The sequence below is a fragment of the Mizuhopecten yessoensis genome, unplaced genomic scaffold, assembly GCF_002113885.1.
Source record: "Mizuhopecten yessoensis strain PY_sf001 unplaced genomic scaffold, ASM211388v2 scaffold1647, whole genome shotgun sequence".
Classification (NCBI taxonomy): domain Eukaryota; kingdom Metazoa; phylum Mollusca; class Bivalvia; order Pectinida; family Pectinidae; genus Mizuhopecten; species Mizuhopecten yessoensis.
In genome coordinates, this window is record NW_018404151.1 from 35817 (window position 1) to 52294 (window position 16478).

Sequence of the window (16478 nt, forward strand, 5' to 3'; positions counted from 1 at the left end):
GGGAGTTTTTCTCATCACATCCGTTGTATAAACAGCAGGGGAGTTTTTCTCATCACATCCGTTGTATAAACAGCAGGGGAGTTTTTCTCATCACATCCGTTGTATACACAGCAGGGGAGTTTTTCTCATCACATCCGTTGTATACACAGCAGGGGAGTTTTTCTCATCACATCCGTTGTTTACACAGCAGGGAGTTTTTCTCATCACATCCGTTGTTTACACAGCAGGGGAGTTTTTCTCATCACATCCGTTGTATACACAGCAGGGGAGTTTTTCTCATCACATCCGTTGTATACACAGCAGGGAGTTTTTTTCATCACATCCGTTGTATACACAGCAGGCAGTTTTTCTCATCACATTTGTTGTATACACAGCAGGCAGTTTTTCAGATCCTTTGCATTGATTCATAATACATACTCTAGAAAACTTCATTGAAAAATTTGACTGACAGTTTCCTTTTCGAGTTTATCCACAATTTCTTTGCATGTTAACCTAAGTTTCAGGCAAAATGAATCAATGTACATGCATGTAAAAAAAAAAGTAAAAATTTAACATGCTATATTATCAGCTTTCTGGTATTGTACAATGACAGTTAAAATTTATTTGAAAATATCCATTCATTGTAATTCATTCCTGCCCAAAATAGTTTAAATTTACATGTCACAACAAGACACATGTTTGTAATTTACAAAAGATATAGATCTAACATGTAATTTCATTAGCTTTCTTGTATTCTAAAATATAATAGTTAAAAATAATTTGAAAATGTCCATACATTGTAATTTATTCCAACCTAAAATAGATTCATTTTATCTCTCTTATCAATAAAAATAAAAATAAAATAATAATATGAAATACAATGAATTAATTTCAAATTTCAATTTAATGTTCTATAATAATCTACAACTACAGTATTTAATATGAAGAACTAGTTCCAGTTTTTGGGTGCTTAAGTATCCATTATGCACTCTTTAATTACTTTGGGGTGACCACCAAGGAACCCTTGACCACTAATTACCTACAAAGTAATAAATACTTAATAACCCATGCCTGTCTATATCAATGTCATCTAGACTTTCGGATTGAAAAAAGAATGACTTAACCTGTATAATGAAGAAGAGAAAAAGAGAAAAAAAAACATGCAGTTCACACAATATACAGTTGTGGGATCGCACAACGTTACACGATGTGCTGCGTGCGCACGATGTGTGCACGGTGTGTGAACGGTGTGTGCACGATGGGCGAACGATAAAAAGCTGGACGATCATTGCTTGCGCACATCTGTGCGCACGATGGACGGACGTTGTGCGATAACAATCGTGGTTGGTGTAAATTGAGGAATGCCTTAACAATTTATACGGTTTCGTGTTTAAACATATAAACTTGATGTTTACGCATGTTTCTATATTCTAGCAACATCTATAAACTTATCTTTCTGTCTATACATTCTTATATTTAGAAATTGTGTTTTCTGTGTTTTTAAACAAACGTAATCGACACATGTAAAATTACAACACAATCCCGTATACACAGGTAAACATAACCCTTTTGTACACGTACCTGGACCGTAGTTTTCTCCCCGCCTGGGGCACTTACGTAACTCGTCGGGTAAGGCCGGGGGTGTGAAAATCCAGGTGAAGGGGAGCTATAGGCAAACGAATGCAAATAACAAATACTATTCATTACGGTCAAACGGTATCGCATATCAGCTCTGTGTGTCAGGCACTGGTCAGGTAAAACTCCGGACACTCATAAAATTGTTATTTACCTGTTCTGTTACCTTGGAGCCAAACCCATTCTTGACAGCCTAACGGTCGCTGTAATACTGTGTAACACGCATTGTGAAATTGTATAATCTTGATTATTGTGATGAGAAATTACAGATATATACACAGTGTACATTATCGCATACAAGCCTTCCGTATTTTTGTCATTCCGTAATTTTGATCTACAAATGATACCAAATCGCACAGTTGTGCGGAGAGAAGCGCACAACGGGGCGAACGATTGCTAAATCGCACAGTTGTGCGCACCATGCGTGAACGATGTGCAGACGGTGTGTGAACGATGTATGCACGGTGTGCGCACGCTATTTTTGGTGCGTTGTGTGGTCCCACAACTGTATCTTAGTATATCCATGCAACCATTTTCAATAGAAAATTATCTTAAAACACTGAGGAACCACCTGTAAGTGTGGATTAAGAGGATACTTAACATTCTTCTTTTAGAGCGTGCAACATCCTGGATTTCAGGTTATTATATTAAATAAGTTCCCTGTTGTAGAAACTATTCACAACCCAGGTTCGTGTATCCTCTTGCCAAGCGTATTCCTAATGCTTGAAACAAGGGTTGGTCACAGGCACCAATGTAACGGGATCGGAAAATGCATTGCAGACAGGGGTTCGAACCCTCCTTCAGTTGTAATTCTAGACGGATGCTCTACCAATTGAGCTAACTAGTCTTTGATAATCGTCCAGTTCGGCTACGATACATTCACTACAAACAGAACTTAAAGCAGTGTTGATGGTTTTCATACTGTTGACAAACAATTGCCAATATGAACTTCTACAAACCTTATTTGATTTTTGTTCATTTCTTTAGTCTCTTTGGTTTGTAGCATCCGGAAGTGGTTTAATTAAAAAGCGTACAAATGGAGGAGGTTATCCCTGTCTGATTTTATTGATCACATGACAGGGAAATAAAACACCCTGTTGCTTGTGGCTGTTTGTGTATCACCGGCCATATTCCTCTTATGTGGAGCCTTTTTAGAAAAATCAGTTAGATATATACCACATCTGAGTTCAGAGTTGATGAAACAGACAACAACTATGGTGTGGAAGCCAGATTAGCGTCACTGTTGCATTATTGTTCTATTTTAGTATATAATTAAGATATTTAGTGCTCCAGCTGATTAAGGAAGAACAATTGTTTGTATGATTTTCCCATTGTAAGTCGTGTTTCACTCGGGCTTGACCCTTGTGAATTGTATTTCCAAGGCCACTAAATGTATAAGAGTATAACTGGGGGGAGTATCAATGAGGTGGTTGGTTTGTCCGTCTGTCCAGGCATGCGCATCTATCTGTCCATCTGTCTGTAGACAAAATGAATATGATTAAGAACATTAATAAGAGGTACCTCTCACTTTTTATGGAGGCATGTGCCTTAGCATTTTTTAAAGAAATTGTTTCACACTTCTAAAATACTGCACTAATTTTAATGATACTTGGTCCACACAATACCTTAATTGAGGGGAGTTGAATAGTGCATTCTAAATGGAGATATCTCCCCTTTTGATGAAGTTATGCTCCTTTAAAAACCTTGTTTGCACTATCAATGATTTTTGGTACATTAATGCTTACATTGAGGGGACATGAATATTTGAGAATGTAAAATAGAGTTAGCTCCCAAATTTATGGAGTTACGTCCCTTTGTTTAAATCCATTGCTTGAACTACTAATTCTAAGGTAATGCACTGAGTTGATTGATTCTAATAACACAGAACCTTCACTGCAAAATATAACATTTGGAGTAAACCTCCCAATTTTTTTGGTATTTAGCTGGTTTGTTTAAAAGCGAAAAAAAATTCCTACAGTTCTTGGAGCAAGCTTCTGCCCTGGTGTTTGAGTTTTAGTTTAGAAAATATTGAGATTCGCACCCAAAAGCCATGAAGAGACAGACATACTACGTGTATGGAAATCAGGAAATGGTTGAGATCTCAGCCCTTTGACCGTATCTATGCTTGCAAATTGCTTAGCATAAAGATAGCCTGCTGGTACTGCATACCGATCCCTTAGGATTCAGTCTCTGGTCATAACATGTTCACGCAAATGGTAGAGACAGCCAATGTAAACATATATGTAATTGCTGGTCATGAAGTTATTGATACACATAGGCTACAACAAGTACTTTCAGGGTTCAGCCCCACCCCTGAGGCCTTAATCCAGGTTTAGCCCCATCATTAGAGATTTTTTTAACTAGAATGAAAACATTTGATCACGATTGCTTAAATATCAAAGTGATCTTTTTGTTAGCAAGAAAATGTAGACAGGCATTAACGGAAATAAGTAATTTCCGACAAACTGTGGATGATTACTGCAATGTAATCATGCAAAGTGCTGACGAGTAAGATGCGAAAGATGAGCAATAACGAATGCGGACATTCTATTAGTATTCTTTAAATGTCCTTGTCCTCTCAAGGTTAAAACTTGCAACAAATTATCACTGACATGAAGACAAACGTTTCAACAATGAATAACACTTCAATTCCATCCTACTTGAATGGTTACTTGATGACTACATAACTAACAATGAATGAAAACATAAACCTGTCTTCCTCTATATATCATTTCACAGTATAATAAACAGAATTTTATTGCTCTTGCAGAAAAAAGACAACTTTAAATATATTATGTTTCAGATAGCTTGTAATAATAATAATTCTAAATAAACACAGACCTTTTTTTCTAGATTTACATGTTGACTATTTTACCTGAGCAAGTGATTAATATGATCTCGTGTCTGAACTTGGTAATCAATAACATCTGTTACATAGATATAGTCCTTACAACATGCTTTAGAAAGCAGCATTTGTGTATTCTTTATGTGATGGTCCCTACAAAGCTACCATCAATCAAAAGATTTGATGGGCCACCTGGTGCTAATCCTAGTAGAATGTATTTCAGGCAGTTTATGTCTCACTTGAACATGGTGGACTATCTGGGTTATTCTATATTATACTAAAAATTCAAACTTATAAATATTATCTCTATCCAGTGTACACATTTTAAGAAATGTTCTGGTATTACAGAATATAGTACTGACAATTTTATTGTAGCTGTAGTTAAAATGAGATGATACTGATGTCACTGTTACCTGACATCACAATGAGATGATACTGATGTCACTATTACCTGACATCCCAATGAGATGATACTGATGACACTATTACCTGACATCAACCTGAGATGATACTGATTTCACTGTTACCTGACATCAACATGAGACGATACTGATGTCACTGTTACCTGACCTCAACATGAGATGATACTAATGTCACTATTACTTGACATCAACATAAGATGATACTGATGTCACTGTTACCTGGCATCACAATGAGATGATACTGATGTCCCTATTCCCTGACATCAACATGAGATGATACTGATGTCACTTAGTACTGACAATTTTATTGTAGCTTTAGTTAAAATGAGATGATACTGATGTCACTGATACCTGACATCACAATGAGATGATAACTATTACCTGACATCACAATGAGATAATACTGATGTCACTGTTACCTGACATCGACATGAGATGATACTGACGTCACTATTACTTGACATCACAATGAGATGATACTGATGTCCCTGTTACCTGACATCAACATGAGATGATATTGATGTCACTGTTACCTGACATCACAATGAGATGATAACTATTACCTGACATCACAATGAGATGATGCTGATGTCACTATTACCTGACATCACATTGAGATGATACTGATGTCACTATTACCTGTCATCAACATGAGATGATACTGATGTCCCTATTACCTGACATCACAATGAGATGATACTAATGTCACTATTACTTGACATCAACATGAGATGATACTGATGTCCCTATTACCTGACATCACAATGAGATGATAACTATTACCTGACATCACAATGAGATGATAACTATTACCTGACATCACAATGAGATAATACTGATGTCACTGTTACCTCACATCAACATGAGATGATAATGATGTCACTGTTACCTGACATCAACATGAGACGATACTGATGTCACTGTTACCTGACCTCAACATGAGATGATACTGATGTCACTTAGTACTGACAATTTTATTGTAGCTGTAGTTAAAATTAGATGATACTGATGTCACTGTTACCTGGCATCACAATGAGATGATACTGATGTCCCTGTTACCTGACATCACAATGAGATGATGCTGATGTCACTATTACCTGACATCACAATGAGATGATACTGATGACACTATTACCTGACATCAACATGAGATGATACTGATTTCACTGTTACCTGACATCACAATGAGATGATACTGATGTCACTATTACCTGACATCACAATGAGATGATACTGATGTCACTGTTAACTGACATCACAATGAGATGATAATGATGTCACTGTTACCTGACATCAACATGAGAAGATACTGATGTCACTGTTACCTGACATCACAATGAGATGATCACTATTACCTGACATCAACATGAGATGATACTGATGTCACTGTTACCTGACATCAACATGAGATGATACTGATGTCACTGTTACCTGACATCACAATGAGAAGATCACTATTACCTGACATCACAATGAGATGATACTGATGTCACTGTGACCTGACATCACAATGAGATGATCACTATTACCTGACATCAACATGAGATGATACTGATGTCACTATTACCTGACATCACAATAGGATGATCACTATTACCTGACATTAAATGAGATGATTCTGATGTCACTGTTACCTGACATCACAATGAGATGATCACTGTTACCTGACATCACAATGAGATGATTCTGATGTCACTGTTACCTGACATCACAATGAGATGATCACTATTACCTGACATCACAATGAGATGGTACCGATGTCACTGTGACTTGATGTCAACATTCACAAATTTCATAATATTAGTGAGCTTTAATGTTCAAAACATATGCTTTATATATTAAAACAAATTATGGCCAACAACTTTTAAAAAGAGAAAGCATTTAGAATTGATGTAGCATATTTATCCTAGGTATATAAATGATAGTGTAAATTAATTGCAGGGGAGACAAAAAAGATTGAATCTAACCAGAGTACTTGACATGAAAATGAAAGTAATATATTGTATTGGTTTAACGTGTATAGAATTGTAATGTCCTATCTACTGACCTGCACTGTCAAGCTTATAACTGATAAGATTACATGGTACTTACAATTTGTCCTCACTGATCTGCTTGGCTGGCAGTCCTACTTAAACCATGTAAATACTTAAAGTAAACAATCCACGATGTCTCAATCAAACTCATATTCAACTATTCAAATTCTAATCCTTAATGTTTGTTCATTATGCAATGACTACCAAACGTTTCATCTTTTCCCATTTAAAAGTGTTGTACATCATGTGCTAATTGATATTTTGCCTACAGGGTGTCTAACCATGTTACAGTACCTGGGGATGTACCTGTACAGGTGTGTAATAGAGCATATAATAGGCACTGCCGCTAGCTATAGATACTTATCTATCCACCAATATTACAGTTAGTGTGGTGAGACTGCCACATCAACAAAGTCCCAATCAGTAAACAACCTACAAGTTGTGGGGTGAAATCATTATCTACAAATGGAAATGTTAATTTACAAATTGATCGTATTTTCCTGTTCGTTTGTGGAGTCCTTGGACTTGTGTCATTTCCTTGTCTTGTAAATTTAATTAAAAGTAAGTTTTCATGTTTAGTCTATATAAGTACATAGAAAAGGCACTAGTTCATTCAGTTGATAGAAAAAGCAACCAAATATACACATATATCAGGTCAATATTCCCAAGTATCACTTGGTCCAGGAATATTGATATATTTTATGGTGCTGTTTTACCATTAGTTTGCACCTTTTGATGTTCAGTGGGAAGGGAGCTCTAAGCATGTCTTATACATACCATTATTGACATATTTAGAACTCTATAATAACTATAAAATTGGTTATTGGAAAGGTGTTCAAGCAAGATAATATTTTTATGAGTTCCCAATCTTAACTGTAGAATAACCAGGGTATACATAATAGGGATACATACGGAGTATTCAAAATGTCCATAAATCAGTCCCTGGGTGTCTCTCGATGATTGTGACCCTAACTTGGCATCCTATTTATTTGGATATAATGTTAATCAATATAATATGTTGAGACATAGCAATGATATCCAATTGATGTTCCATTCGTGGCTCCTAGCATGTTTTTAACCATTTGATGTTTCAAAACTACATAACTCAGTAATTTGATATTTTGTGATGTCATTTCACGATGAGCTGATGGAACAGTAGAAGGAGCAGTGAATACTCAGGTTATTGTTCGTACAATATGTATACATGGAGATGGAGAAAAGAAATGAAGAATATTTACAAATGCAGCAGAAAATAAAATTTACCAGCTAGTTCCAAAAATGTTTTAACAGGTGTAGGAAATATAAGTCACACTGCAATTCTCAAGATTGTTAATTTGAGTAGATTGTTAAAAGCGATGTGGCCAGGCACACACCACTTGTGGAGCTATTTGCACATCTACTAGGTCTAATTACATCCCAGCCGAAAAAAATACTCAAAAAATTATAGCGTGAAAAGGACATACAATGAATACAGTATATATACAATATTGAGTCAGAGATGGGGCAGTCATTACAGTAGATACAATGTTGAGTCAGAGATGATGCAGTCATTACAGTAGGTACAATGTTGAGTCAGAGATGGGGCAGTCATTACAGTAGATACATTTTGAGTCAGAGATGGGGCAGTCACTACAGTAGATACAATGTTGAGTCAGAGATGGGGCAGTCATTACAGTAGGAACAATGTTGAGTCAGAGATGGGGCAGTCATTACAGTACGTAGGTACAATGTTGAGTCAGAGGTGGGGCAGTCATTACAGTAGGTACGATGTTGAGTCAGAGATGGGGCAGTCATTACAGTACGTAGGTACAATGTTGAGTCAGAGGTGGGGCAGTCATTACAGTAGGTACGATGTTGAGTCAGAGATGGGGCAGTCATTACAGTAGATACATTTTGAGTCAGAGATGGGGCAGTCACTACAGTAGATACAATGTTGAGTCAGAGATGGGGCAGTCATTACAGGAGATACAATGTTGAGTCAGAGGTGGGGCAGTCATTACAGTAGGTACGATGTTGAGTCAGAGATGGGGCAGTCATTACAGTAGGAACAATGTTGAGTCAGAGATGGGGCAGTCATTACAGTACGTAGGTACAATGTTGAGTCAGAGGTGGGGCAGTCATTACAGTAGGTACGATGTTGAGTCAGAGATGGGGCAGTCATTACAGTACGTAGGTACAATGTTGAGTCAGAGGTGGGGCAGTCATTACAGTAGGTACGATGTTGAGTCAGAGATGGGGCAGTCATTACAGTAGGAACAATGTTGAGTCAGAGATGGGGCAGTCATTACAGTAGGAACAATGTTGAGTCAGAGATGGGGCAGTCATTACAGGAGATACAATGTTGAGTCAGAGGTGGGGCAGTCATTACAGTAGGTACGATGTTGAGTCAGAGATGGGGCAGTCATTACAGTAGGAACAATGTTGAGTCAGAGATGGGGCAGTCATTACAGGAGATACAATGTTGAGTCAGAGGTGGGGCAGTCATTACAGTAGGTACGATGTTGAGTCAGAGATGGGGCAGTCATTACAGTAGGAACAATGTTGAGTCAGAGATGGGGCAGTCATTACAGCAGTTACAATGTTGAGTCAGAGATGGGGCAGTCATTACAGGAGATACAATGTTGAGTCAGAGGTGGGGCAGTCATTACAGTAGGTACGATGTTGAGTCAGAGATGGGGCAGTCATTACAGTAGTTACAATGTTGAGTCAGAGATGGGGCAGTCATTACAGTAGGAACAATGTTGAGTCAGAGATGGGGCAGTCATTACAGTAGCTACAATGTTGAGTCAGAGATGGGGCAGTCATTACAGTAGGAACAATGTTGAGTCAGAGATGGGGCAGTCATTACAGTAGGAACAATGTTGAGTCAGAGATGGGGCAGTCATTACAGTACGTAGGTACAATGTTGAGTCAGAGGTGGGGCAGTCATTACAGTAGGTACAATGTTGAGTTAGAAGACAGGTGTTATTTAGAGTAAATATTGTATATAAGAGTTGTGTGGGAGACACAGATGTTATTTATGAAACATGGTAAATAAGATGTTGTATGACAACAGGAGTGTTCTTTAGGATAAATATAGTAATAAGATGCATTTGAGCAGGGGTGTTCTTTATGGTTAATAGGATAAGATACATGTTGTGTTACAGATCGGTTGTTAGTTATGGTAAACACTTAAGCATTATGTTGTGTTTATGAGATAGGATGTTGTTAGTTACAGTGAATACATTATATGGGGTGCTGAGTTAGAAGAGGGGCATACATTATGGTGAATACAAAGATGTTGCTTTTCCAATAATATTTGTATCCTTAGAGTGACCTAGATATCTGGTGTATCAGAAACATATATTGTATGGCATATTTGTCTGTTAATAGCTTTACAATACAATCCAGCTAGTAACTTTTGGCTGTGGTCTATATTTTTAGCAGGAAATGACTCAAACTTAGAATAGAAATGATGGGACAGAAATTAGATTGCATGATAAAGTCAGATCCTCACCTTTACCTGAGATCTGAGATATTGGAGCCAAGTGGGAAAATTTGCTAAAACTTTCCAGCAGATAAGAGGTTAGGTGAGATTCTGTGCCTTGTGATATAGAAATACACCCTATGTTCTCGTTACCTACCTTTGTTCTACTTAATCACCTGCAAATTCTACTACTAATAAGGGGTACCATTAGACAGCTAGGGAAATATTCAAGTTCTCTACATAATATAATAATTGTCTGACACCTTAACATATTGTTTGGTTTAATGACATGTAGTGTACTCACAGCTTTGTTCTCTTTTATCTGTTATCCCAGTAAGTTGTAACTCTGAAACAATACACCTTATAAATATCAAGTTTTCATTTAAATGTTCATAACCTTTATTAGAAAATAAACCAAGGAAATGTTGGCTAAGACGGCCATGTTAATAGACTACTGGACATGTCTCTGAGATATATCCACAATATCTGTGATTCTGGACCTTGTTGTGTACTGTAGGTAAATGTAGATGGATAAATGGGTTCCAATTGGGAAAATTTGCTAAAATTTCAAAAATCTTTTGATCAGTCTTAGATGTCCTAGAATCAGTTATTCTTCATGGATGAAAAGGCTCCAAGATGCTTTCTCTAAATTGTGAATTTTATTAACCCTTGGTCATCTATAGTTTATAGAGAGAAATGACACTTTTCAGTACAATTTTCTTTATTTTCAGAAGCATTAATAATCAAAACTTGATTAGGATTATTTTTATCCCAACTGGGAAGGCAGGGAGTAAATTTTCCTTTGGTTTATAATCAAAGCTAAATAATGCTTTTGGAAATATTTTGTACATTTAAAGCAGACAATCATCCAAATTTATAATTATGATCATAAGATGACAGTTTGATGGTATGAACATTAGGGCCCTGAAACCTAATTACCACCCATTTTTGGTGCTGGGGGCAAAGTTGGAATAGTGGCAAAGTTTCAAACAAATTTCTTCTGTTGAACCAGATAAGGCTACAATGAAAAAGTCTTCATTAATGGAACTAATGATGCTTAGAAGTTGTGTTAATTCATCACCCCATGGTCACCCAACTCCAATCCGCCGTAGGTGGGCGTCAGATAGGACAGTTTGAATTGTAGGACCTTTATGATGGCAACAGAAACACCAGAAATTATTTCCATACTTACTTTTGTGACCTAATTGGGTCCTTCATAAAAAAGGTGAATTTTGAATTAATGCTCAACTTTGCCCTGAGAGTTTGGCTTACTAAATCCTAGAAATATTTTTGTGGTTATACAGTATTTAATATCTGTTTAGGGCAATCCCCCCCACCCCCTCCTCATCATGTGACTTTTATATATGTTATAATGACAGTAAAGTACCCTGTTAAACAAGACAGATCTGTTAAGGGCGCCCCCACTCCAACCCACCCCACCGCCCCCTCATCATACATATGTATGTTATAATGATGGTATAAAACACTGTGAAACAAGACAGATCTGTTAAGGGCGCCCCCACTCCAACCCACCCCACCGCCCCCTCATCATACATATGTATGTTATAATGATGGTATAAAACACTGTGAAACAAGACAGATCTGTTAAGGGCGCCCCCACTCCAACCCACCCCACCGCCCCCTCATCATACATATGTATGTTATAATGATGGTATAAAACACTGTGAAACAAGACAGATCTGTTAAGGGCGCCCCCACTCCAACCCACCCCACCGCCCCCTCATCATACATATGTATGTTATAATGATAGTATAAAACACTGTGAAACAAAGCAAATCTGTTTAGGGCACCCCCACTCCAACCCACCCCCTCATCATGTGACTTGTATATTTGTTATAATGATAGTATAAAACACTGTGAAACAAAGCAAATCTGTTAAGGGCACCCTCATCCCAAATATTTGTTATAATGATAGTATAAAACACTGTGAAACAAAGCAAATCTGTTAAGGGCACCCTCATCCCAACCCAACTCACACACAGCCGCCCCCTCATCATGTGACTTGTATATTTGTTATAATGATAGTATAAAACACTGTGAAACAAAGCAAATCTGTTAAGGGCACCCTCATCCCAAATATTTGTTATAATGATAGTATAAAACACTGTGAAACAAAGCAAATCTGTTAAGGGCACCCTCATCCCAACCCAACTCACACACAGCCGCCCCCTCATCATGTGACTTGTATATTTGTTATAATGATAGTATAAAACACTGTGAAACAAAGCAAATCTGTTAAGGGCACCCTCATCCCAAATATTTGTTATAATGATAGTATAAAACACTGTGAAACAAAGCAAATCTGTTAAGGGCACCCTCATCCCAACCCAACTCACACACAGCCGCCCCCTCATCATGTGACTTGTATATTTGTTATAATGATAGTATAAAACACTGTGAAACAAAGCAAATCTGTTAAGGGCACCCTCATCCCAAATATTTGTTATAATGATAGTATAAAACACTGTGAAACAAAGCAAATCTGTTAAGGGCACCCTCATCCCAACCCAACTCACACACAGCCGCCCCCTCATCATGTGACTTGTATATTTGTTATAATGATAGTATAAAACACTGTGAAACAAAGCAAATCTGTTAAGGGCACCCTCATCCCAAATATTTGTTATAATGATAGTATAAAACACTGTGAAACAAAGCAAATCTGTTAAGGGCACCCTCATCCCAACCCAACTCACACACAGCCGCCCCCTCATCATGTGACTTGTATATTTGTTATAATGATAGTATAAAACACTGTGAAACAAAGCAAATCTGTTAAGGGCACCCTCATCCCAAATATTTGTTATAATGATAGTATAAAACACTGTGAAACAAAGCAAATCTGTTAAGGGCACCCTCATCCCAACCCAACTCACACACAGCCGCCCCCTCATCATGTGACTTGTATATTTGTTATAATGACAGTATGGAACCCTATGAAATAAGACAGATTTGTTTAGTGCTTGGGAAAAAGCAACAATCTGTTCAAATATGTTTTGCAGTCACTGCAGATAAGAGGTTAGGTGAGATTCTGTGCCTTGTGATATAGAAATACACCCTATGTTCTAGTTACCTACCTTTGTTCTACTTAATCACCTGCAAATTCTACTACTAATAAGGGGTACCATTAGACAGCTAGGGAAATATTCAAGTTCTCTACATAATATAATAATTGTTTGACACCTTAACATATTGTTTGGTTTAATGACATGTAGTGTACTCACAGCTTTGTTCTCTTTTATCTGTTATACCAGTAAGTTGTAACTCTGAAACAATACACCTTATAAATATCAAGTTTTCATTTAAATGTTCATAACCTGTATTAGAAAATAAACCAAGGAAATGTTGGCTAAGACGGCCATGTTAATTGACTACTGGACATGTCCCTGAGATATATCCACAATATCTGTGATTCTGGACCTTGTTGTGTACTGTAGGTAGATTGGTAAATGTTGGAAGGTAGTTACCTCAGCCAGGTGAGATTGTTTCCCTGTGGAGGCCTCTGATCTGATGACATGAAGTCCTGTCAATGGTACAAACTCCACTAGTAACAGCTGGGTAAATGTAGGTCTGGCCGTATCTATATAAATAGGAGGCACACTTTTGTCTTTTTGTTATTCCCACGTGTACAACTTAACAAACAGTTTCCATTGATAAGACATGGCTGCTCTCAACCTCCAGTTTGCTTTTAATCAGGTAGGCTTCTTTAATCTTAAACAATTGTTCAATTACGTCAGCACTTTAAATTTGGTTAATTATTGTTTACCTTTAATTCTGTTATTTTCAATTCTTTTATTTTCTGTTTTGCCAATAATTCTGTTATTTTCTGGTTTATTATATTAATTCTGTTATTTTCTGGTTTACTATATATTCTGTTATTTCCTGGCTTGCTTTTAATTCTTTTATCTTCTGTTTTGCTATTAATTCTGTTATTTTCTGGTTTATTATTGATTATGTTATTTTCTTGTTTGCTATTAATCTTGTTATTTTCTGGTTTGCTATTGATTATGTTATTTCTGGTTTACTATTGATTATGTTATTTTCTAGTTTACTATTGATTATGTTATTTTCTTGTTTGCTATTAATCTTATTATTTTCTGGTTTGCTATTGATAATGTTATTTTCTGGTTTATTATTGATTATTTTATTTTCTGTTTTGCTATTAATCTTGTTATTTTCTAGTTTACTATTAATTCTGTTATTTTCTGGTTTGCTATTAATTATGTTATTTTCTGGTTTGCTATTAATTATGTTATTTTCTGGTTTGCTATTGATTATTTTATTTTCTAGTTTACTATTAGTCTTGTTATTTTCTTGTTTGCTATTTATTATGTTATTTTCTTGTTTGCTATTAATTCTGTTATTTTCTGGTTTACTATTAATTATGTTATTTTTTGGTTTGCTAATAATCTCGTTATTTTCTGGTTTGCTATATTGATTATTTTATTTTCTGTTTTGCTATTAATTATGTTATTTTCTGGTTCGCTATTGATTATGTTATTTTCTGGTTCGCTATTGATTATGTTATTTTCTGGTTAGCTATTAATTCTGTTATTTTTAGCTCACCTGGCACGAAGTGCCAAGTGAGCTATTGCCGTGGCACGGCCTCCATCGTCCGTCTGGCGTCAATATTTTACTTTAAACGACTTCTTCTTAATAACCGAAAGGCCTAGGGTGATGATATTTGGCCAGAAGCAAACTTGGATGAAGGGCTACAAAGTTTGTTAAAATTAATGAACTTCACCTATTTTCAAGGTCACAGGGGTCAAATATGTTAAAAACTTTAAATAACTTCTCAATAACCAAAATGCCCAGGGTGATGATATTTGGCCAGCAGCATGCTGGAGTAAAGGGCTATCAAGTTTGTTCAAATGAATGGCCTTCACCTATATTCAAGGTCACAGGGGTCAAATATGTAAAAAAAACTTTAAACAACTTCTTCTCAATAACAAAAATGCCTAGGGTGATGATATTTAGTCAGTAGCATAATATGATCAAGGGCTAACAAGTTTGTTTAAATGTATGACCTTGAATCATTTTCAAGGTCACAAGGAGCAAATATGTTCAAAATATTTAAACAACTTGTTCTGAATAACCAAAATGCACAGGGTGATGATATTTGGCCAGTAGCATGCTGGGATACAGGACTACTATGTTTGGTAAAGTGAATGACTTTGACTTATATTCAAGGTCACAGGGGTCAAATTTGTTTAAAATCTTTAAACAACCTCTTCTGAATAACCATGGTTCCCAGGATGTTGATACTTTGCAAGTTGCATCCTGAGATAAAAGGCTATATGTTCAACATAATGACTTTGTTCGACTTTCAATCACAGGTGTGAAATGTTTTAAAAAAATATAACAGGTTCTTTTGAATGAATTTTAATCATAATACTGATATTTTGCCTATAGCTTTATTTTAGTCCACTTTTAAAATTACAATTGTGAGATTAATACCAGGTGAGCGATGCAGGCCCATTGGGCCTCTTGTGTTATTTTCTGGTCTACTTTTGACACCTTAATATCAGGACAAATAATTTCCTTTTTTTGGGGTGTTATTTTGTGATGGTTCCTATTTCCCATAATTAATCTTTCTCTTAAATTATTCATAAATGTAAGTCAATATCGAGATATTAAAATTCCCCATGTATGACATTCAATATTGAGATCTCCGTGTATGAAATTCAATAATGAGATACTAATTAAGTATTGAAGTTCCCCATGTATGATATTCAATATCCTTTGTATGACATCCAATGTTCAGATACATAAAAAGCTGTAAACAAAATGTTCATCAACTACAGCTCAGTTCGTGTGGAACCCATTTAACATGTTGTGATATATATATTCTTATAATACAACTTCTACACTGCTGTGTAGCCTGTACTTATAATACAACTTCTACATTGTTGTGTAGCCTGTACTTATAGTACAACTTCTACACTGTTGTGTAGCCTGTACTTATAATACAACTTCTACACTGTATTGTAGCCTGTACTTATAATACAACTTCTACAGTGTTGTGTAGCCTGTACTTATAATACAACTTCTACACTGTTGTGTAGCCTGTACTTATA

General features: G+C 36.3%; 1 protein-coding gene across 2 annotated transcripts in view; it reads left to right on the forward strand.

Annotated features, from left to right (window-relative positions):
* LOC110466329 (bifunctional 3'-phosphoadenosine 5'-phosphosulfate synthase-like) overlaps positions 1–16478 on the forward strand; it is a 59426-nt gene that overhangs the window by 7264 nt on the left and 35684 nt on the right. Inside the window, exon 1 of one of the 2 annotated variants that reach the window (XM_021522772.1) lies at positions 14004–14097. The exons of the other annotated variant lie outside the window; for it this stretch is intronic. Coding sequence (XP_021378447.1) covers positions 14062–14097 — 36 coding nt within the window. The 5' untranslated portion in view covers positions 14004–14061. Of the gene's footprint in view, positions 1–14003; positions 14098–16478 lie in introns of those variants that run through there. 2 annotated transcript variants of the gene reach the window in all.